This window comes from Syngnathoides biaculeatus, chromosome 17, assembly GCF_019802595.1.
Source record: "Syngnathoides biaculeatus isolate LvHL_M chromosome 17, ASM1980259v1, whole genome shotgun sequence".
Lineage (NCBI taxonomy): Eukaryota > Metazoa > Chordata > Actinopteri > Syngnathiformes > Syngnathidae > Syngnathoides > Syngnathoides biaculeatus.
The window spans coordinates 6,819,457-6,843,834 of NC_084656.1; the positions used below are offsets into that span (position 1 = coordinate 6,819,457).

General features: G+C 41.5%; 1 protein-coding gene across 3 annotated transcripts; it reads right to left on the reverse strand.

Annotated features, from left to right (window-relative positions):
* On the reverse strand, positions 1 to 24,208 carry c6 (complement component 6). Of its 3 annotated transcripts, XM_061801890.1 has the most exons (21): positions 23,322 to 24,208; positions 22,978 to 23,150; positions 22,257 to 22,387; positions 21,916 to 22,081; positions 16,480 to 16,581; positions 16,220 to 16,376; positions 15,402 to 15,546; positions 14,986 to 15,127; positions 13,423 to 13,561; positions 11,814 to 11,996; positions 5,970 to 6,213; positions 5,301 to 5,423; positions 5,042 to 5,208; positions 4,709 to 4,934; positions 3,375 to 3,543; positions 3,139 to 3,250; positions 2,042 to 2,174; positions 1,749 to 1,943; positions 1,520 to 1,607; positions 1,189 to 1,433; positions 1 to 1,074 (listed from the first exon to the last, which is right to left on the reverse strand). In XM_061801890.1, exons 1-21 carry the CDS (start codon positions 23,442 to 23,444, stop codon positions 893 to 895), a joined length of 3,345 nt encoding a protein of 1,114 aa, XP_061657874.1. In that variant the 5' UTR covers positions 23,445 to 24,208; the 3' UTR covers positions 1 to 892. The 3 variants fall into 3 exon arrangements, with proteins under 3 accessions (XP_061657874.1, XP_061657872.1, XP_061657873.1); XM_061801888.1 differs by lacking the exons at positions 21,916 to 22,081; positions 22,257 to 22,387; positions 22,978 to 23,150; positions 23,322 to 24,208 and adding an exon at positions 17,317 to 17,450 and having other exon boundaries at positions 16,480 to 16,647; XM_061801889.1 differs by lacking the exons at positions 11,814 to 11,996; positions 21,916 to 22,081; positions 22,257 to 22,387; positions 22,978 to 23,150; positions 23,322 to 24,208 and adding an exon at positions 17,317 to 17,450 and having other exon boundaries at positions 16,480 to 16,647.
* Positions 24,209 to 24,378: the final 170 nt, after the last annotated feature.

A 24,378-nucleotide genomic window follows, 5' to 3' on the forward strand; every position in this document is an offset into this window, starting at 1 on the left:
ATAGTGCATCGTTATATTTTATTATGTCTACGTAAAAGTGTTCATCGCAAACAGAGGTTATTAGTACATACTGTATATTCATATACACTGAATTTAGAAGAGTAAATAGGTTAAAATTACTTGACAGTGCACAGTTTAAAAAATGAAAAATGATGAAAATTTAATAGTTTTAGTATGCACACTATATTTTTCCCACCTAGATGTTAAATTCCAAAAATGCTACAAAAGTAATTTAGTCTCTGGTAAGTTATATCAGCACACACAGGTAAGGTTAGTTTAGATACTTCATTTTTAGTTTCTTGAAAACCTCAATGCACATGCCTGCTAGTTTTTTTTTTAATATTATGGTGGAATCTCCAATCTGTAGATGAACTGATATTTATGAAAAGAAATATTGCTTTTACATCTGAATAAAAAGCTAAAAAGGTCGAATCATCATGATATGTGATGTCAGAAGAGAGACGTCAACAAATCTTATGGGACACCCTTTGACTTTTGATGTTTCTTTTGTGATGCCATAAAAAATGTGTACCAGTAATATCAAAGAGCAAAAGTAAAACAAAAACGAGCTGGCTTGGTCTCTTATGCAAATTAGTGATATGATCAAATATTCGTTAAATGTCCCATTATGTCCAGGCTGCTTGCACATTATGGCTTAATCAGCAATGGGAAAGCTACAGTAGTAAAAGAAGAAGAATGGAATCTTTACCAAAAAGTTGATCGTGTGTGACATCCTCCCTTTCTTCTGCATACTCACATTTTCCTCGCAAATCATAAAAAATATGGATGTCTGTTTTTTTTCTACATAGCTTTAGCATCTTTTGGAAATTTTGTTTTCAGAATTGAACAAACTGGTAGCACGTTTCATTGGAAATAATGAAGTCATTTTGGGTTATCTGGATTCACAGACACCTTCATTAAGGATCTCAAATTGATAGTTGGCACACTTCAGAGCAGCCATGGAGCAAAGGTCCACGCTGCGAGTTCTCTGGATGTTGGTCAGCATCAGACAGAACTTATGGTCCTCACCTCTAGGACAGTCCCGAGCAGCTAAGCAATCACACTTCTTAGATGCTGAAAAAAAAAAATGGAGAACAGACTATTCACTTCTTTTCATTGCCTTCATTCAATTGGAAAGAATCCAAAAACAAAAATTATAGAAAAGAAAAGAAATTCTTTCTCACTCACTTGAACAGCTTTCCCATTCGTAGCACGTATCAAGATCACACGACTTCTGGACAGAACTCTTTGAGGAAAACCTGGCTCTGAACCTGGTCCACTCCAGTTTATTTGAATCCACAGTGTCACAGGCACCTTCGCTGACAAAGAAGAGTGGATCGCCATGGCAACGGCCAGCGTAGAAGGCGCAGAGGGACATCGGCACAGTGACGTTGATGTCAATATTCAGGACGCAGAGATTCTCCGGTTCAGATCTGGGTTCGTGCACGCATGCACACACACAAACGGGTTACTGTATGACTTGTGAATGAGATAAAAAAAAATTGTGCTATAAACTTACAGGCAGCTTTCGCGCTGTATACAGACACATTGTGAGCCTTGACGTTTCTCACCTGGAGCACACTGATTGTCAGGTTCAAATGGGTCTTCTATAAAATTACAAGAGAAGCCTTTGTTTCTTAGAGAGAAATATGTTTATAAATAATTAATTGTAGATTAACCATTTCAATTGTATATAAAACAAATGACCTTTCTTTGACATATTTACCTGTAAAAGTACATGCACGTACCATTACTGCAGTGCAGCCCTGTGGGTAAAGGAGGTTCCCAGCTGAGACTCTTACTGCACTTGTAGGAGCCACGAGGGAGTGGCAACAAACCTGCCTCAACACACTCGAATGTCACTGAATCACCCACTTTGTACTCTTCTTTTTTAGGGAAGGGCATCATGCCATCGGGGAGATCAGGGGGGAGACAGATCTTTCCTAAAAGTGAAGGAGAACATGCAATTCAAAAAGAAAGACAGACTATTACATGACAGCATTTGTTCTCATCTGTTCTATTCTAAGAATTCAAAACTCACGGAGGCAACGTCCTTTTGGTTGAGTCCATGTCCCATCAGGAAGACAATTGATGAACTGGAAACCTTCCAGGTCGAATCCAGTGAAGCAGTTGAAGTCTTCACCCTCACCAAAGTTATAGTACTCCTTTGCTTTCTAGAAAAAAAAAACATAGAAAGATTGGGGGAAAGAAAAACCCAAAAGTAAAATTTAATTATAGACAACCACAAAGTATCCAACTAAACAGTCTCTAATTGTCTATGCACCAAACAAGTTGTTCAACAGAAATAGACTCCATTCAAAGGTATCTTTTGAATTATATAATGCCACTGTCCATCAAAGATTAAAAAAGAAGTGTCAAAACTGAAGGCTGAGGTCATAATTATTGATACTAACCATGTTTGAAATTTATCAAAATAAAATTAGCTCACCAGAAAATCATGGATAAATCAAATACAGTTCCTTAGTTCCCATGGTAGCATACAAGTGACTCATACAACTATCAATTGTCACACTGACGGGAAGGCCTGGCTTCACAAGTTGAGAGCACAGAAGTGTAAAATATTGGCCACTTAGTACCAATGAAAGGAACTCAGTATGCGTTATTATACCAAGAGATTTGGGAGAATTCTGTGCTAACACTACAGCTCCTCTTAATTTTGGTTTTGGCATGATAGAGAGCGAGCAACTTGAAATTAGTGTACTTTGAATCCGGTTGCCAGGGTATTGGCGGAGAAACTCAGCATTCAGGCGGGATTGTTTGTCAATCAGACTAACGGTTACATCAAAATTCGACAGAATTCAGAATTGCAGACTAAGATTTGTTCCTTTTTACATTGTTGGAACTTAATAGCTAATATAAAGATGACTTGTGTAATTTCACACTTGATGGGCGAGCCACCAGAGACCCAACTATTTATTTCCAAACAAGTAAAAAGCAAAATTGACATATTGTGTAGTATGTTAAACTGATACTGTAATAATAGTCAGCTTTGATTATAGATAAGCTCTATTAAAATAAGGAGACTAAAATTTTTCACTCCAATTTAAAAAAAATTTCCACCAATATTTGCTAAATTTGTTTTGTAACAAAAGTGTTCTTAAATGATATTGCTTTTACCCTGAGGAAGCTGTTGTCAGGCGGCTTTGGCCTGGGACAACCCTCCACACCAGGAGGAAGCTCTTCCCTCAATCCCGTAGTGTAGTCATCATCATTGTCACATGATTCATGTCTGGATTCAAGCACGAACATTAAAAAGTTATTTAACTGCTGGGGTTGTAAAATGACTATCATTGTGAGATTACAGGCATAGTTGAGTATTTGTACATGTGTGTTGTGATTTGAACTTCTCCTACTGTTTGAAAAGGGAGATGTGACATCGTTCCTCATCACTGTCAGGACCCTCGCAGGGTTGGCCTCCTCTCAAGGGAGCAGGGTTGTCACACTTCCTTCTGCGATGTCTCTTCATAGAGGCTCCACAGCGACTCCACGGGCCCCAACAGCTCCAAGAACCATCTACATCCTCTGTGAGAATCACACCATCCAAGTTGACATACGGGGATGTGTTATTTGAATATTTTAATTTATTATTGTAATTTAGCTTTACATGGACCTACAGCCAGTATCAGGGGGACTAGTACCCTGTACTGGACTATCAGAACTCCCAAAGGGACACAGTCCAACGCCTCTTTCAAGGCCACAAAGCACATGAGGACTGGTAGATTTCCATGCACCCACAATGAAGCCTTTAATGGTTCTACTGGTCCACAACCAGAAGATAAACCACATGACTTCTCCTGAATCTGAAGTATGACTTCCAAACAAACTCTACTTTACAGACCTTTAAAGACCTTTCCAAGGGAGGCTGAAGAGGGTAGTGCCCTTGTAATTGGAACACACACTTCCCTGGATGTCTGCCATGACAGATACTGACCACCATATGGCCGGAGCTATGGTCTGCCCCTTCAGCAAAGGCTGCACAGAAGATGGTCACTTGGTCTCAATGCTGGGTGCATAGACACAAACTACAGTCAAAACTCTCAAGGTCCCAAGGTGAAGGAAGGCCACGCTCTCACCCAGTGGGGTGAACCTGTACAGCGACAAAGCTGGGGGCACTAAATATGCCCACACATTCTTGCCACATCAAATCACACTCTCAAGGACTGGTTACAGAGCCCAAGGTCTCTTTTGACTTTGCATATCAGCTCAGGGTCCTGCAGGGGAGCAAGGTAAAGTTTCATTTCCTAAGTCTAGCTTCAGAAGCCGAGGATTGGAACACAAAAGTTCACACATTAAGCCACTGCTCAGGTCACACTGGACCTGATACCATTGGTCTCTCCCAGCTCCAGGAAGTCACCTGTGAGTCCCAGCTCCAGGCCTAGCTCCAGAGAGAGTCCCAGTGACCAAGGAGTGAAATTTACGTCCAACATTCGTCAGGATTATCAGAAGACATTTGAGGCAAACTTTGTCGAATCCTTCTTCTTCGAACTGTTTGTTCGAACCCTAACAACAGAGCTCCCTTGGATCATTTAGACGCATAAAACTCTCCACCACGACAGGGTGACGGGCAAGAAGAAGAGTCGTTTCAAACACATGTTTTGGAAAAAATATAGCTCAGGTGTTGGCTCTTCATATAATGTAGAGGTGAAAATATAGTATCTGATGTGTTTTCTGTAGTGGTAAGCAATACCTGAAGTGTAGTCAGGAGCACGCTGCTCACAGTTAGGGCCAAATGTGCCGGTCTGGCAGGCACACTTGCACTCAGTACCAGAAAGAAAAGCTCGGGCATTGTTAGGACACGGTACACACTTGCATGTATCAAACTCTTGCATGTACTGGAGCAAGGCTTTCCTCAGGTGCCTCCTCTTTGTGACCGCACAGGGAATTCCCTGCACAATGTCTATGATTGGCTGCACCTGGACAATCACAAATGTAAAGTTGTTCCTTTTTTATTACCAGTTTCATTTTGTTGAATTTAAAGGAATATATTTGATGTGTTAAAATGTTAACTTTTCTATTTAACCTTGAAGTCAACCACAACGGGATTATCAAGAACAGACTTGGCCCAGTTCTTGTAGGAGTTTTGATCAGGACGTGGGCCCTCCCTCTGTGAGGCAAGAGATGACGTCTCTCTGGTTCGTCCGCCTTTTGCCGCAGAGTAAGACTTCTCCGCTGCCTGAATGTACGAACCTGGCCCGGACAAAAAAGGTGAGAACATGCAGTATTCTAACAATACCCTTTTCTCGAAATGAATGATATTTGTTCTTCCTGTGTGTCAGAACCTTGATACTTTTGAGTCATTTTGTTGTCAGAGCACATCGGCAGAGGCCTCTGTGGAGTGTAGAGGACAACTGTCCATTTCGTCTCTCGGGCCAAACAACCTTTCACATGCTCCTCTGTTTCACCTGTTGGAGAGAAAAAAACAAGTGTCACCGCACAAAAGAACTACATGTACAGTATTTTTGCAATTAAGTCAAACTATTTTCGAAGTTTAGGATTACTCAACGCAGACATGGACTTCAGCACAAGACAATCCCCACATTTTTTTTTATTTTATGCTTTACTTTTGAGATTCTCAAGTTTTATTTTAGTGGATAACGGAAAAATCGATTTCCTTGGAAGAACCCAATGCATTTTATAACGGACTCAAATGAAGAAATGTTACATCTAATTGTTATTGGCACTTTTAAGATTGTTTTAAGATTTTATGAGAGCATTGTCTAAATGTTAATATAAATATGCAGGGTACCAACCGGTACGTGTGGAAAGGTGTAGTGTATTCAGCCTTGATGCATTATCTCTGTAAAGACAGTTATTGTGCTTCCATAACATGAATGTCTTAACTTAGTCTGTGGGAGAACGAAGAATTAAATGTTAACGGAGCAACTTTAGATGTTATTGTAATCTGGGGAGTCTTTTGAATTTTGTCCTCTGATCTTAACATAAGGTACCTGAACTGATGAGCTCCTCTCGGTTGTATTGGTAGAGCAGGTCATAGAGGCCTCCTAGTGAGCCTGAACTGTAGTAGTGTGTTCCAAAGCGCTGGAAGATGTTCCTGTACAGGGCATAATTGTACTGGAGGGGAAGAGCATGGAGGAACTTGAGGAAAGGTTCAGCCAAAACCAAATCGCTTGGATGCCGCACTCGGAATGTGGACACAGGCAGAACTTGATGCACCCGGAAAAATATGGAATCCTAGCATGAGAAAAGATAATATATGTTGTATATGAACTTGAGATAGCTTGGTAGAATGAATAATCATCTTGTAATCATTCAATATTTGTCATTTAATAAAATCTTGTTTATGAGATTTAGTCTAAAGCACCTAGTTTATAATTTCTGGTGTGTATTGCATTTAACATAGGTTGACTTCAGTTTAAAGTGCAACTGTCATGAAATGGATGATTTTTGGTATATTACGAATGAAAAACCCACACCCAATAAAGTCCCATGTGTTTTTTCACCACAAAACATGATTTTGACATACACAGCTTTTTGTAACTCCCACCATGAAAATCCTCTCAAGGGATTTGTTTTCGAGAAGCAGCAAGTGACGTAAAGGACAGCGGCACCCCGTAGTGGACTCATTTGTTTCCATTAGTTTTACCTCCGGGAAGGGAGCTCGTTGTTCTTTCGTGTTGGTCAAAATGCCAGCTCATAGCATTGCTCGACATTGGTTGAACACTCGGCAGAATGGAATTACCCTTCATAAGTTTGAAAGAGACCCTGTTCGTTGTGAAAAATGGATTGCATGGATGCAGAGGACGAGAGCTTCGTGGGTACCAAATAACAGGTAGGTGTGTATACAGCTACTAAAAAAAATAATAGTTTGGAGTGGACCACGTAATCGGTCTCTCTCATAACGGAATAAAAGATCCGCGTATGAAATGTGTTAATGTGCGTGTCGCCCAGTCAACAATGTCTCACTCAGCCTCGTCTCGATAGTGTTCATCGCGTACTGCGGTGGCTGTGAACAACCCTCTAAAGGAACAAGCCTCGGCTCCATTATATGTCACCACGGCGCCGAAAATCAGCCACACCGGCTGCGAAGGCTGCGCGTCAGGGTTTGCGACGGGGGCGGGTCTGAAGAACCCAGCCGAGAATGCATTCCTCAGTCGCGTGCGCGCATAAAGCGCCCCGGCTCGACTGTGTTGCTCAGTACTCCGGCGTCTGTGAACACCCCGCAAAAGCAGCACCGCTTGGCTCTGTCATAAGCCACACAGACAACTGCGATGAGCCACGATGGCTCATCTCCGCTGCGGAAGTGGATGGGATGGGGATGCAGTTTGGCCGTGATCGCATATCTGAATATGGCTCGAAACAATAGTGTAATATTGCCTTGAGGGCTCGAAACAATAGTGTAATATTGCCCTGGTAACTTCACTCGGTTCTTTGGTGTTGTCCTTTTCGAAAAGAGCTTCAGCGTTAGAAGGGGCATCGGAAAAATCAGAATATCTCTGTTGTTCGCCTTCCATAGTAGCAGGCACTGCGCGTTTTGAACGGCGGAAGTGTCGATGACGTCAAGGACAGAGGACGCGACTAATATGGCGACCACTTGGATGTCGAGGGACACTCAATTGAGCAACTTTGCGCATGGATGACACACGATCCGCTCATATTTATTTTTTCATATAGACATTGAAGTGAATACTGTTATATGTATTTTTCATTACGATATCTATTTTAGAATGTTTATAGGGATGACAGTCCCACTTTAAAGATATAACAATAGGACTTATTAAGTCATTTAAAAGTTACAACCAGGAGAAAACCCCTTTTTCTTCAGTTTCTTCTTCATATTATTGCTTGGTACCACTATGATATAATTACCTGAAGAATACAAAAAACATGACAAAAACAAAAAAGGCGATTCCATAATGCTGTGCTTTAGATCCCATTTGACATGCTTCAGTTTTTTTTTTTCCCTGTGACTTTGACTACTGGTATTGGCTTGCTATCTTAAATTAAAGTCTTTTGAGGTATTTTTATTGGCATCATTGTATTTGTCCAACCTAATGTACATTTAGTTTTACCAGGAATTAAAAATGAACAAAAAAAAAGGTGTCAAACTCCATGTTAATTGTACAGTTTAGAGTTCATAATATTTTTGGGGGGGAAAAATATGAAACACAAAATGCATTGGCCATGTAATTTTAGGGATTTTACTCTCATTGGCTTCAGATGAAACAGGCAATGTCATTTCACCTCTATCCATTTTTAACGGAATGTGGTGAGACATTACTCCAAGAATATTTTTTCATATCATAGCACATCTGCCTCACGGTTCAGAAGTCGTGGATTCAAAATCAAAACCAGTGTCTTGTTTTCCTTTGTTGAGTTTGCATATTCCTTCCGCCCATAATGTGTGGGTTCCTCCGACATTCCAAAAACATGCATGGTAGGTTGACCAGTCTAAAGGATGGATGGATGGATGGATGGATGAAAATGTTGCATTTGCAGGCTTGTGACACGACTGAACATCCCTGAAAATATTTCAACTTTTCTCACTAACATACACTGCTTCATCCCTTGCCTAAAGCGTTTTTTCCCCCAACTATACATGTAACCATCCATCCATTTTCTGAGCCACTTTTCCTCACAAGGGTTGTGGGAGTACTGGAGCCTATTCCAGCTTTTAACGGGCAGTGCCCTCCAACTGGTTACCAGCCAATTGGAGGGCACATGGAGACAGACAACAGTGGCACTCACAATCACATCAAGGGGCAACTTTAGAATCTTCAATTCGTGCATGTTTTTGGGGATATGGGAGGAAACCGGAGTGCCTGCAGAAAAAACATGCAGGCATGAGGAGAACATGCAAACTCCACACAGGTGGGGCTGGGATTTGAACCCCAGTCCTCAGAACTGTGAGGACAATGCTTTCCAGGTGCACCACCGTGCCACACTATCCATATAATTTCAGAAAAAAAAACATTTGTGTAGATACAAATGTTGTATTTAGGGTAGCTGTGCCAAACTTCAATGCAGGTGTAACCCGGTTAAAAGTTGGCACAGGTAAAATTTCAATATAATAGAGTAGCAATTAGGTTATAGGTTTTCTTTATGCAATGTGGTGGAATATCTGTTAAACTGCATGTTCTGACTTTATTTTCTTTTGGAGGGAATTGTATTTAAATGTGTTTGATTCATTTGTGAAAAATAAATACTTTTGTTTGTAATTTTATTGTTATAACCATTGTTTAAGAAGTGACGTGTTGAGGAGACGCGGGAAAAAGAGAGAGAGAAAAAAAGGCTAGGCGGAGTGCAAGGTACGAGTGGTTGGAGGGCGACGAAAGGACAAAGAAAGTGAACGTTGGACATTTATCAAAAGTTGATCGACTACTTCGACAAGGACTGTTGAAAGTTCAACTGGGATAGTGTGTCGTTTGAGTGGACTACTCAAATCACGCCGTAACGTGGTGGAGTTAGCCGCTACCTCAGGGGCTAAGTGCATGCATGTCACTTGGCTTCGGCGCTAGCAACCAGCTGACGCTAGCTAGCAAGGCCTGTGTGTTGGACCACGACAAGGGCGCTAGCATCGAGCTAACGCGGCTAGCGAGGCTGTGTTTGGACTTCAAGGAACAAAAAGGGACGAGGACCGTGAGGACGCCGGACAGAGGAAAAACCACCTTCATCTTTCTTCACTCCTGCCTTGGGAAGCACCGCAGTGACATTGGGGTTTGAATTTAGTTTGCTTGCTGGCTATATTCATATTTGTTTGGGCCATTAGCATGTGTGCATTGTGTACCTGTTTAATTGACTTTGTTTATTTGACTGTTGTGTATACATGTTTGATTTTTCCATCTTTTATTTTGTTATTAAATGTTCACACTTTTTGTTACATAACTAGGTTTATTATTTGATTAGCTGCAAGACAGTTAAAATAGTGGTGAGTTTATTTGGTTGCTTGATTATTTAAATTAGGATAATATTAACTCATAAGGGGAAATATTATTTCAGAGACTTTTGATAGAGAATTTAATGCACAAGTAAAGAGTAAAATTGTAATAGACATTTAGAGTAATTAACATTGAGTTAATTTATTAGTTTTGTACTTTGGAGTAAGTAAAGAACTCAGGTGGCTACCTCGTCGAAGTATTTTATACTAGAGAGGCCCTACACAAGTCTTGTAAGTTGTCCTGCATTTCTACATTTTTTTTTTTTTTTTTGCTTCAAACGAGGATGTTTCCACATAGAGAAAAAAGGCACAGTAATTAGATGCGTGTTTGACTGTTAGAACCACATTTAGAATTGACCCCTCCGTACAGGGCACTTAACCACGCCTCCTGACGTGACGTCACGCCACGTGCGCTGACGTCAGACAAACAATTAGGAAAAATATCGGCGCAGTAAGAAAGGAATAGAGCGAAACTGTCCAATTTACCGGCTGATTTCTCACTCGCATTCTTAGCTAACAGTGAAATATCATTGAAAAGCAGACAGCAGGGCTTCAAGTATTTCAGCAAAGGGTATTTCAATGGTATTTACATGCATATCGACGGAGAAACGCTTGATATTAGCTCGAGATCTTTCCAGAGTCAGAGGAAGACCGAGAAGCCACATAATATAGTATATTATAACCCAAAGACGAATTCGTCATTGACAGTTTCCTATTTTCATGGTACATATCACACTTGTGTGCAGAATCTGTATATGTATCTGTATAGCCGTTTGTGAACCGCCGTATGAAGGAAAAGAAGAAGGCGAGGCTTGATTTACGAGTTGTTTCTCTCGTTTTCTTTGTGTAACGTCATGCGCACCGCTCAATAATTATTCTTGAATTAGTGCCGAACCTACCTAAGTCCCGACTACTTTAGTGTCCTCAAACATCCTTCCTTCAGTCTTGGTGTCTCGGTGCACGTCGAAGGCTTTTAGAACTGCTAGTCCGGTTTAGCTTAGCTAATTAGTCGCGAACAAAGGGACACGTTTGTGCAGTCAGATCATCGCAAAATATCGGTCAACACAGATCAAGTGTGTCAATCATTCACACTTAGCTATGTTCTGCAAGTGAAGAACTGCTAATTCATTTATATGAGACATGTATTGAAAATCAAATATACGGCATACCTTTGTGCAAACAGTCCGGTTTAGCGTAACCGCGAACAAAGGGACACATTTGTGCAGTCAGATCATTGCAAAATATCGCTCAACACAGATCAAGTGTGTCAATCATTCACACTTAGCTATGTTATGCAAGCGAAGAAGTGCTAATTCATTACATGAGACGTGTATTGAAAATCAAATATAGGGCTTACCTTCGTGCAAACATATCTGTTCCGGTTGATGGATTCAGTTGATCATGCGGTCTTCCACAAAGTTTGATCCATCGAAGACATTTTTCGTAGTCGGTCTTCTGTTCCGGTTGATTTTAGATGGATTCAGTTGATGATGCGGTCTTCCACAAAGTTTGATCCATCGAAGACATTTTTCGTACTGGGTCTTCGGTTTTGGAAAGGGTACGAATTGAACTCCACCAACTAGCCTTTCAGGATACCTGTCGTCACTATTATAAAGTCCGTGACTACACCTCTTAACTATATCTATTGTTAAAGAACCCAAATACTCGATAAAATGCCAACAGAAGCTATACTGGACCATCCAGCGTTGTCTGGGAAAACTGCGGGTCCAAAAAGGGGGCGTGGTTTATGCAGATCTCTGGCCTCTGATTGGTCAGTGACGCGGATTGCGCAATTTCTACAGATGGGTCAATTGGGTCACGAAGTGAAATGAGGCCATCGGTAGCTCAAGCGTTCCAACATCGGCATAAATATTTACACTTGGTTTGATTCGCTCACCGTTTTCTTTGAGGCCTCAAATGCATCCTTAGAATTTATATGTGACGTCAAAGGGAAGAAAAAGTGCCATAACATATGTTGGTTTCTCTCTTCTTGAGTGGTAGTGGAAAAGGACTTCTTCACACTAATGGACTCAGAGTGCAGAGGTTTGGGATTTGTGCCAAAGTCTTCAATCACCCCAACCTGCATGACCACAAGAAGAATAAAATAAACAACGACTTTGTTTACATATTCAAGCAACAGATGTCAAATGGACTTTCTACAAGAGCGCATAGGCCACTCATATGTTTTGTTTAGTTATTTTAGTCCTTTTCGTAGAGTCCTTGTGGTTAGCGAGTACTTGTCATTTAATGGCCAATTAGTAGCTAGAACTATCATCAGAGATATTTTCCAAATGTCCTTAACTATGGAAGTAAATATGTGCCACCAGGATTTGAAGTAAAAATCCCACTGAAAATTTTATGTTGTAAAATTCACATAGTTATTTCAAAGTGATCACATTTTCAATAGCTCTATTTCAGTTTAACTTTTCAATGTTAACAAATTCGCTGTATAAAAAAAATTCAACCTTCAAAATTCAAACGCAATTCAACTGACCACAATTCGCTGTCTGAATTTAGTGTTTAGAAGGCAGGGTTACTTCAGGTCTTCTTCACACTGAAAACTGAATTGTAGGCAATTGAATTTCAGACAGCAAATTGTAGCCAGTGAAATCTCAGGAGACTGATCAGATTGTGTCGTATTTTAAATGTAGTATTTTTTTTATGAGACAAATTTGTTGACACTGAAAAGTTAAACTGGAATATGACTATTGAAAATGTGATCACTTTGAAAAACCAATGTGAATTTTACAACAGAAAATTTTCAGAGGCATTTTAATTCAAATCCTGTTGGCACATATTTACTTCCATACTTAACTCATTAAACCACAAGACAACGTTCTCCCCCTTATGCTGTTCAGCGCTGGATTGAGCTGGTGTTCTATCGCTTCTTGAACAAACTTTACACACAACAAAACTACACTTCATTACTTCACTGAGTAGAAAGTGAACCACACCTACACAAAAAGCGATCAATTTATTATCTGTACCTCAGGAATATGTTATTTTGCCTCTTCCACTAACAATTCCAATTCTGCTACTCAAACTTCCTCCCATATTGTCCATTGTGAAAACCATCAGTGCTCAGTGCAAAACCCTCTTTTAAGTAAGGCCATCTCTGCTATTTTTAGACCTGTCGGGAACAGTGTGCACATTCTGTTCAAGCGAGTGAACACAGTTTAGAGCCTGCTATTTAGGATCTTAGTAAAAGATTGTACTCTTAGTAAATCACTGGCAAGTGGTCCACCAGCAGTGTGTCCAATCTGTTTGTAAAAAAAAAAAAAAAAATGGGATTTGAGGAACTCGGGCATTTGCTGCATGTTTTGGGCAATTACTCAAAACAAAATTTTGTTTTTTCATTGTCTGAATCTGTTAGTGATTTTGCAAACAGGTTCAAAAGAATGCATAAAAAAAGAGTGCATAGTGCATCCAAACCAGATTGACCCCTTTAAAAATCTTGGATTCTGTAAGTAATACAAAATAGTGGAGAAGGATTTATTTCACGTTACCTTAATGTCAAAGCTCTCAAAGTTGTGAGGGATCCGATGGTAAAGCAGTGTGCTCTCAGGCCTCCTGATGATGCAACTTCCTCCCATAAACATGTTGTCCAGGACGACTGCCCTCGGCTCATTTGCAAGCACATCGAACCTTCCAAAATATATTAGTGAGCTTGTGAATCTTGCGCACGTGTTGTGTGACATAAGGTAAAGATGGTCTCAGGTTTAATTTGGAGGATTAGTTATACAAAAAACATTTTTAAAATGTATTTTCAGAATTTGCAAGTGCACTGGAGCCTATCCCAGCTGACCTAGAGTGGGAGGCAGTCCACAACCAGAACTAGTTGCCAGCCACTTGCAGTGGCCTTTCAGACAATAAACAATCATTCACAGCGAAACAGAACCTTCAGTTAAACTGACATGCATGTTTTGGGAATGTAGGAGGAAGTACATGGAAACATAAAAACGGAGGATATCATGCAAAGTCCATATTGGAAGGTGGAAGCCTTGTTTTGATCCCCCAACCCCAGAATGCAGGACAGATGAGCTGACCATTCGAGTAGCCTAATTTGGTTTTCAGTTTGTTTACTTTGGGCAAGAAAAAGGCAATCCAGCAGATGGTGCTGTGTCTGATTTTCCTAAACTTGTATTCCATCCATCCATCCATCCATTATCTACCGATTTTCCGGGTCAGGGCGTGGGTGAAGTAGCTCCAGAAGGGATACCTAGACTTCCCTTTCCTCAGCCACTTCTTCCAGCGCTTCCGGAAGGATCCCGAGGGGTTCCCAAGGCAGCCGAGAGACATAGTCTCTCCAGCGTGTCCTGGGTTGTCCTCTGGGTCTCTTTCCGGTGGGACATGCCCGGAACACCTCACCAGGGAGGTGTCCAGGAGGCGTCCGAATCAGATGCCCCAGCCACCTCATCTGGCTCCTTTCAATGTGGACACTGAGCCCCTCCCGGATGACCGAGCTTCTCACCCTATCGCTAAACGAGAGCCTGGACACCCTGCGGAGGAAACTTATTTTGGCCGCTTGTATCCAGGATCTTGTTCTTTCGGTCACGACTCACAGCCCATAGGTGAGGGTAGGAATGTAGATCGCCTGGTAAATTGAGAGCTTCGCCTTTCGACTTAGCTCCCTCTTTACCACAATGGACCAATGCAAAGTCTGCATCACTGTCATAGGCCAGAAATGTCCGATAGGACTCCTTCTACAGCTTGACAGCATCCCTCACTGTTGGTGTCCACCAACGTGTTTGTGGAGCCTCATCCTCCTCCTCCTCCCAACCCCAATCCTAAACTTCTATTATGAGCCTTAAAGTGCTGTTTCTGGAGCAATGTCTGTCTGCCAAACTTTTTTTTTCCACGCGCCCTGGCTTTTTTTTCAGATGTGGGGGAGAATCAAGATAATGCTACTGGGAAGCATGCACAAGTCAGCGTGTTCAGTCCAACTTATAATAATGTTTTTGAAGAAGCAGTAGACTTGGCTCATCACTTGATAGAAAGGAATTTAATTTATGGCCACAAGAGTATGGACTGCAAGAAGCTCAGAAGTGACGAATGGAGCTTTATCTCACCCATTCCCAACCAGGTCAGCACCAGGGGCCACCCTCTTCTCGGCTGGACAAACTACTTTGAAGTCACTGCAATCCCTCTCGTCAGAGTTATCTTCACAGTCGTTCTGTTTGTTGCAAGTTAGTGTGGCGTTGATGCAGCGTCCTAAAATGGAGGTGGATGATACAAGATCTAATCTGGATGAGATTTAAAATCATACTCATATTTTGCATTTACTTTCCTGTCTCCTGCCACATCAGAAATGCAAATGAGAATATATATATATATATAATATAAAAATAAATAATGTTCATATAAAACTTCCTTTTTGTTACTTTGGGGGGGGCAACGGACGTATTTGTTTGCAATATGATGATGATAAAGTGGACGCCACTGTAAAACTGAAAATATAGTACAGTCAAATGTACAGTGCTTATACCATTATCACATTTGAAGTTGTCCCTGCAGTCGATTGGTGGCAACTTGCACTCCGTGGCTGAATAACAGGGCCTCTCCTCCATCAGCTCCACGCTGCATGACGTACCACCAAACTGGGATGGGGTTTGGATAGACCTGGTCCGTAACTGTGACATCAACATACAGAGAAATGTCACTCAATGAAGTCTATGGAGATGCATTTGTTTGGATAATGTTTCATCCCATTTCTTCCATCCATCCACTTTCTTTGCCGCTTATCCTCACGAGGGCCGCGGGGAGTGCTGGAGCCTATCCCAGCTGCCAACGGGCAGGAGGCGGGGTACACCCTGAACTGGTTGCCGGCCAATCGCAGGTCACATTGAGACAAAAAGCCACACTCACAATCACACTTAAGGGGAATTTAGAGTGTCCAATTAATGTTGCTTGTTTTTGGGATGTGGGAGGAAACCGGAGTTCCCGGAGAAAATACACGCAGGCACGGGAAGAACATGCAAACTCCACACAGGCGGGGTTGTGATGGTACACGGGTCCTCAGAACTGTGAGCCCAACACTTTACCAGCTGATCCACCTGTTTTCATTCCAAATGTGTCTAATTTTGCTGTTGTATTTATTTCATAGACTTCAATACATCTACCCGATACAATTTCGGTACATGTTTGGGCAAGTACACAATACTCAATATTTTCTTGTGCAAAAGACTTGTGTATTCCATCCATTCATCTATTTTCTAGAGTGCTATGATCGAGGGTGAGCTTGAGCCTCTCACAGAAGTTTCCTAACGAAGGAACTTCGTGCAAGGGTTTTGCAATGCGTCTTGCCTGTTTCTTGGCACAGGGTGAGCAGTCAGACCAGGCCCCAAATTCTGTCAGCTGGCAATTTATGGGACAAGCCTGCACATTACAAGCCCTCTTGTCAACTTTCTCGCACAGCTGAAGACAGCTGCTTTTCCAGAAGTAACGGTCATATTCAAAGCTCCTGGTGAACAAATATGAAGAAAACAAATATAAGCCAAACATTTCTCATCAGAATCCATGATGTACTTATTTTGAACTGTTTTGTGTCAACACATGTGGCTCACCTATGTCTGGCCTGCGTTCCGTGGTTGCATGTCCGGGAGCATGCAGTCCACGAGCTCCAAGGGTACCGTTCACAAAAACAAGATCCACCAGCGGATATCAAGCTCAGGAGATAGAGCAGCGGGAACAAACCAGTGGAAGGCTCCATCAGGAGAGTTCCGAGAAGGGTTCTGAAGGAAAATTTAATATTTCACAAAATGATTTCCCCCCATAGATGCATCAGGTGAACTCTTCACATCAAGGTACTTCGCAAATACAGTATGTACAGTATATGTATACACAGAGGTACGTACAGTTAAAGTGGGTTCCCTTATGCAACAGTACATTCATGCATCCACTCATTCATCCATCCATACATACTGTATACTGCTTGTCATATCTATTATATGTTGACTAGACATTTAATATTTCCCAATATAACAATTTTTGTTCATGCTTTACTAAACAACTGTGAAAGCTCAGACAGTGGCCCAAGAAACAATTTTTTTTTACCAATATACTGCAATAATAACAGTCAACAATTATAGCAATGACTTTCAAGCAAATACTGAAATATATCAAATGTGAAAGTTGTCTAATATTTGGAATATCTGATTGAATGCAACAGCAGCAAGAATGATAGCAGTAATATACAAACTATACAACGATCAATAATATGTTAATACATTTACAGATTTTTATTAAAAAAAAACATTGAGTTTTCATTTGTAATCAAATGTTTGATTAACTTTTATTCTCTAATGGTGTTGCATGCGTCGGTACAACTGTGGTTTACATAATGCTATACAACAATCCAAGACTTTACACAATACAGAGATGGTTGCAATGGTCGGACTCACCGCACACAGCCAATAACTGTCGTGTAGGGGATGTTGTCTGTGCTGCGGGCAGACCTGAATCTGAACCCAAGTTCCCGTTGACAGATATATAAAACCTCCTGCTGGAGGTTCTCCAGGAATCCAGCTTGTTTTGGACCAACTTCCCTCTCAAAGATTCAAAAATGTCTCAATCCAGCAAGCCTTTTTTGATAACAAAATTCTGAAGATGAACTTACATAAACCATTTGTCCTTCCAAATTATGGGAAGCAAAACACAGTACAGTTGCAAGATGTGCTCCAGATGTTTTGTGTTTTGAATTGTGACACTTTCACATTGTGGGAGAAGAACAGCTTTCAATTTGCGCTTGCATAATCTTACACAATGAATTTTTTTTATTGATTAAACAACTGAAAATTATAGGAATTATGTTACACGTCGCTGATGATGTAGTGGGCAGCAGATTTTGGTGCGGGCAGCGTGGGATCCATTCCTGCTCTAGCACTCCTATTACCTTTGTGAGGATAAAAGGCTAGGAAAATGGATGGATGGATGAATTATGAATGGTACATGTCCATCCCTCTATCCATTTTCTGATCTGCTTATCCTCACGAGGGTCGCGGGACTGCTGGAGCCTATCCCCGCTGTCAATGGGCAGGAGGCAGGGTACACCCTCAACTGGTTGTGGGTACACATCCAAGAAGACTTAAAAATGTTGGTTGTCACTTATTCAGTCATATATCTTGTTTTCCATCCATCCATTTCTTCGCTGCTTATCCTCACAAGGGTCGTGGGAGTGCTGGAGCCAACCCAGCTGTCAACGGGCAGGAGGCAGAGTAGACCCTTAACTGGCTGCCAGTCAGTCACAGGGCAAGTATGAATGCCATCACTGACTGGGAATCGATCCCACGCTGCCTGCACAAAAGTCCAGCGTGTTGTTTTTCATTGTTTTCAAATATATAAATTTCATGTTTAGGTTCTTCTTATTCCTAACTCTCGACAAAACGCTGTGACTGAAATCATCATCTGTTCCATTGGAATAGTAAGGGCAGACATAGTGCTAATTCATAACACACTAATCTCTTGTTTGCCGCAGCGGGTACGTTCTACACTACCCATGTGAAAGACAAAATCTCCAAAAAGCTGTGAAAGAATATTTATTTTGTAAGAGTATTTCAAAGTTTCAGGCATACACAGTCCTATGGTCATAGGGTACAGGGCAGACAACAGTGGCAACAGAAATAACGATGACAACTCTTAGTGGATAAAGTTGTCATCGTCACATTTTACAGCACTGGAGTATCTGTGCCTACCTGTGAGGGTAAGGCCATGTCAGCACATTCGCCTCACAGTTTGGAGGTTTGAATCCAGGTGCTTGCTTTTTGCATGTTGTGCTTGGGGTTAGGTTAAGTGAAAAAAAAAATGTCTATAGGCGTGAATGTCACCGGAAATAGTAATTTAACATGTGCTGTGAGTGGCTGGGGAGCAGTCCAAAGGTGCAGCTCACCTCTCTGCCAAAAATCAGGGATAGGCTGCCGCTCATCTGAAAACCTTTGTTATGACAATAAACACTAGAAATTGATGGACGGATGAGATGTGAGCAATACATTTAAAATGAGTTATGTCAGTGCATGAATAAATCCAATAATTTGAAGCTAAAACATGTAAATAGCTTTATTTATCAATGGCCAGATTACAACGAGTAACCATGAAGTAAACAAAAGAAACGGCTCCGCAACTGGATAGAAAACTTTATTCACATTATAAAATTAAGCTGTACATACTTAGCTGTTGCTTTTCTACAATGAAGGACACTAACTACATAAAACATGCCGTGATAAAAAATAAAAATATACTATAACACACTTCACAAATGAATACAATACATTGCATTTACATTCAGTGGTAAACGAACAGATCAATGTCATATGAGAATTTAATCATTAGGCTTAATTTTAATTGTGTTCCGTCTATGTGAGGACAGGACTTCTTCCAAATGATGTACAGCTGAAAAAGATGCTTGGCATGCTGTGCAAATGAAGACGACTGCACGCTCTATTATTGTCCACCAGAGGGGGCAAAGATCAATTCATGCACGCATAATAAGAAACTCATGATGTAATTAAATTTGTATTAATGAATGGAGACTTTGAAGACTAATACTCAAGGTCCAGGGGGGAGAAGAGAGACACAGAGAAGGTCAGAGGTGGCCATTTTTTTTCACAGGTAGTCAATGGAAAATGTAGATTTATTTGATTCTATTTTTTTTTTTTAATACTGGACAGTCTGATCGTTAACTGGTGGTTGAAATGGCAACAGTGGGGATTCCCAAAACTAATTTTCATGCTAATAAATCTTGCAGTTTGAGACGTCATTGTGGATAGTCAGCACCAGATAGACCAAGCAACCAATACAACCATGCATCAACACCGTAAGGGTCAATTAAAATGAACAGCAGCTGCAAAGAATTACGGTTTGCCTTGTCAGATACTAAATGTAATTCCCATTCACACTCTCTAAAACAAAACATCATTGGAGCCAGTTGTGTGTATGTAACATAACACTAACACGCTATTTTGTCCACAGTGCGTATCGGTTCCCGAACATACAATGTCTGGGACTAAAACACTGCATATTGTGACACACATTAGGACGGGACACAAGCACAGAGAGAAAACAACATAAAAATGATAATGCTTGTGCATAGCCCAAATATATACAATTTAGTTCAATATATATGACGAAAAGTGTGATGAATGCAAAGATAAGTAAGTACCTGTTAACCTCCTCAAAACAGGACTAAAGCCTATAAGGCTGATGTAAGGTAAATAGTGCAGTTGATGGGGGTTGGGGGGGGTCACTTCTCATTAAATTCTGACAGAATGTCTGCTAACCAGGGAACTACAGTGTACTGTGCAAAGAAAAAAAAATGTTGCTGTACAGTACACAATGAATTGAATTGGGACTGTTAACCAGACACCATGCAGCAGAGTCCAGGGAAGCGCCTCTTCCTTTGGCGGACCAGCGGGTGTGGAGTCAGGTTCAACAAGCTGCTGTCATCTGCGACACACAGCACTCAGGTTTTGAAAATGTAAAATTTTAATGAATGAATATACCATCTGAACAGAATGAAGACAGTCATCATTAAGCAGAGAAAATATGGCAAATGCAAGAATTGGATGAGTTATTGTGAGTGTGGCTGTTTCTCAGTCTTCCTGTGTCCTGTGATTGGCTGGAAACCAGTTCAGGATGTACCCCGCCTCCTGCCCATTGACAGCTGGGATAGGCTTTAGCGCTCCCCGTGACCCCCGTGAGGATAAGCGGCAAAGAAAATGGATGGATGGAACAAGAAAACTGGTCAGAGAGGCTAAACAGCAACATTGATGGAGCTGCAACAATTTCTGGCAAGTGCCGGCTGTTTCGAACATGCCACAAAAAGTGTCTGGTTGATGGGGCAGGGTGGCTAAATAGGCACTTTATCTTCCAGAGAATAATGAAATGTGTGAAATCCTCAAATACGTGGGAAATTGTGTTATGGTATGATGAAACCGGTGTTGAACAATTTTGAGAATAATCTCAAAAGGTTTGGCACCAACATGACTCTGATTATCACCAAAAGAACACCGTACCTACTGTGAAACATGGTACTGACTGCATCACGCTTTGCTGATGTTTTTCTTAAGGCACAGGGGCCAAGTTAAGTTGGAGAGAAATGTCAAGAGTTCCAAATTTTTTGAAAAACAAAAAGGCCGATCAAGCCTACATGAACATCTGAACTTTAAATGGTGCCAGATGTGTGCTGACTCACATTTAGTTTGAGTGTGATGTGGTTAAATCTGAACAGCCACATGCCCTCTTTTTCATCCACCGACTTGAGGTTGTACACAGCCTCTTACGCAGAAGTCAGATGTGATAGTCCAAAAACCTAATTCGGATGAACAGTATAAAAAAATAGATGGATTATCGTACTTCTATCATATTTTCAGAGTCACGTGTTTTTTAACTTGGCCCTGTGTTTCCTTCCGGTCTGATTGTCTTCCCTGCCCTGATGAACTTTGTTACTTGTGTGTTTTCAGTTGTGCTAGCTCTGATGTGCCACCGTGATTCTCATTAAAGTCTTTTTCCAACCAAGCCCGCTGTTTCTACTACTATTGTTATTGTTCTATTGAGCGAACCGAGATTCGTCTTTGCACATATGATTCCCTCCAATTGAAGAGACGTTCGTTTGTCACTCCTGCAAAAGTGCTTGCTCATTACAAAGTATCATGTGTATAACGACCATGGGATTACATCTGTTATTATTCGATGCTATCAATAGAATTTAATTGAACCATCAGAGGCCAGCCTTTCAAAAGCAACTATCACATGAATTCCTTCAAATATGCCTCCACAGGGCTGAACTCGGTCATTTATACTGTGCAACAGTTGCTACACAACAAGCAAAATACATTGATACTGGAGCAGGAATAGCTGTAAAAATCCCATTTCACAAATGTTACGCACCTTGATTTTTCAGTGGCAAAGGCATTGTCTCCCTGAGTTTGCTGAGCAGATTTCTCATCTCCTGCATATCCCTGCCAATACAAGTAACGTCATTAAAAATCCATTTTACACCACTAAACCAAAATGACTCTGAAAAGTCTGCATACCGCTCTATGTTTTCAATATGGACTCCCACCAGCCACGGATCATGAGGGTAGTCAACGGGTGAGGAGGAGCGCTCTTCCAAGATGGGAACATCAGAACTTTCGTCCACCCTGAAGTCCATCTTCGGCTCTGAGTCGGTTCCTTTGGGGACAACCAGAATAATATTTCTTGAACCCCAAAAAAACAAAAACAAACAAAAAAAAAAAACAATCATCAAGCAATAAAAAACTATATACTGTACATAACAGGAATGGGACCATTTTAATGGATCAGCGTGCAATTATCATTCTCCATTATATTTTGCAGCGGTATGTACTTTTTCTGTGAAGCTGCAGCACCCCCAGCAGGCACATGGACTTCAGCATCTCCGTGATGAACATCTCCAAGCAACACTGCAGCTGGATGAAGAGGCGACATATCTCAGGGTGGATCTCTCCATCCTCTGGACTGCATCAGTAGGTGACAAGGGGAGGGTGGAGTGGGGGAGGGTGTACACAATTGGGAAGACAGAAGGAAATGTGCAAAAGTTTAGAATAGCAATATCGATAACATCATCACTGGATGATTAGATATGATGCATGAGTGGAGAGCACTGATTGTATCAAGAAAAATTATCAAGGAGGAGACAATAGGTATTGGCTTGCTACAAATCAATAAAACAGAACATTTCTTCATATTGGCTGACATTTATTAAGTTATGACAGCTGGCTTTGACTTCTGGTTAGTGCTATATTGGTAATTGTCATGTTGGTGCTAGTTCATGTTACATAGCCATGTGATGTGATAGCTAATGGACAGTAAATGCAATTTGGACAAATGAACATATAAAGATGTGGGAGTTGGGCCTGTTTTCGAGCTGAAACAGCTTTCATTATTCTGGAACAACTTCAGGATGTTGGATGGAGTTTCTGCGGGAATGTGTTTGATGTGTCTACAAATCGTGTGGAGTGAGTGTGTTGCATGAGAAAAAGGAAAAGCAAGTACCGCATTTTCGAGTCGATACATCCAAACAAGGTGATGTGCTTGAGTCTGCTTACCCAGACACAGCAATGAGGGCGAGGTCTTGGTGCGCAGTCCGGGCCATGGAGCATCCTTTAGCCCGCGTGTAGTGCATCTGAGCCCGCAGAGATGGACAGTCGGCTGGCATCTCCCCAACAGAAATGACCTGTTCTCGGTACAGCGCCACTAGGGTGTTGAATTCCTGCACAGTCTGATCACAATCATCGGTGTGCTGTTTTCCCAACAAACCAGCACGGATACTGTTGACGTGTAATGTGTTTTGAAAATGATTAGGCATCGGCAATAGTGACTTGTCGCTTTTGCGCCGGTGTCGCACCTGCACACCATGAAAAAAAAAGAAAAACACTTTGAACACACTCACCATCCTGCTGCCGTCCACGGTGCTCTCCCGGCGCTCCGACTCCGTCTGAAGCCCTCTCGTGATGGGCAAGATACTGCCTGCAGATCTGGGGCGCTTTTTCCGCCCGCTCGGTGCAGAACTCATGCATGCAGAGAGCGCCCGTATTCTTCTTGAATGTTTGCGGTGTCCCCTCTGCAGAGCACAAAGACGCCACCGGCTCGGACGCTGCAGACGAGTGCAGTCAACGTCTGGAGCCCCGGCTAAGTCCAACAGATGTTGCCCGGTTGAGGACAGTGTAGCGGGGCGGAAGCACCGCCAGCAGCTCCCTCTGCATCCCCAAGCCGAGAGGAGATCGAGTCACCTTCAGCCGCTCGTGAAGGCCGAGGGGGAGGCTCAGACGTCTTCCGCGCACGCTTGCTCCAGTGTTAACCCTTCAGATGCCATACACCAGGCAGGGGCCGCCAGGAAACCTGCAGTCGCCATCATACTGTTGTCTGCTTCTACCCTACAAGACATGAGTCTGACAGTTTGCTAAGTATTTCTCGTACTCCAAAAACCAGTAGGTCACAAAGTTGCTACAATTAAACTTGTTACTATAGATTCTTCAGGTGCATTGCTGTGAAAAGTATTGGTCCCCTTCTCAGATTCCAGTATTTTTCATTGTTTCCTGACTTGAATGTTTCAGATCATCAAGCACATATAAATATCAAACAAATATGACTGAAGTGAACTTAAAATGCTTTTTTTATATGGTGATTTCATTTTTTTGTGAAAAAAAAAAACTGCAGTTACCTCACTCCGTGTGAAACAGTAATTACCCCCTTGTTAAATCATGAATTAACTCTGGCTGATCACACCCAAGTACGTATTTCGAAATCTGTTCAACCAAGAAATCACAGAATCTGTTGGGCAGAACATCATAAAAGCTGCAACAAAAAGACATGATCCAAAGAAATTCCAGAACATTCAAGAAATAAAGTCATTGATATTTATCAGTCTGGAAAGGGTCACAAAACCCATGTCTAAAGTTGTAGGATTCCACCGAACCATAGACAGAGCAATTATCGCCACATGGAGA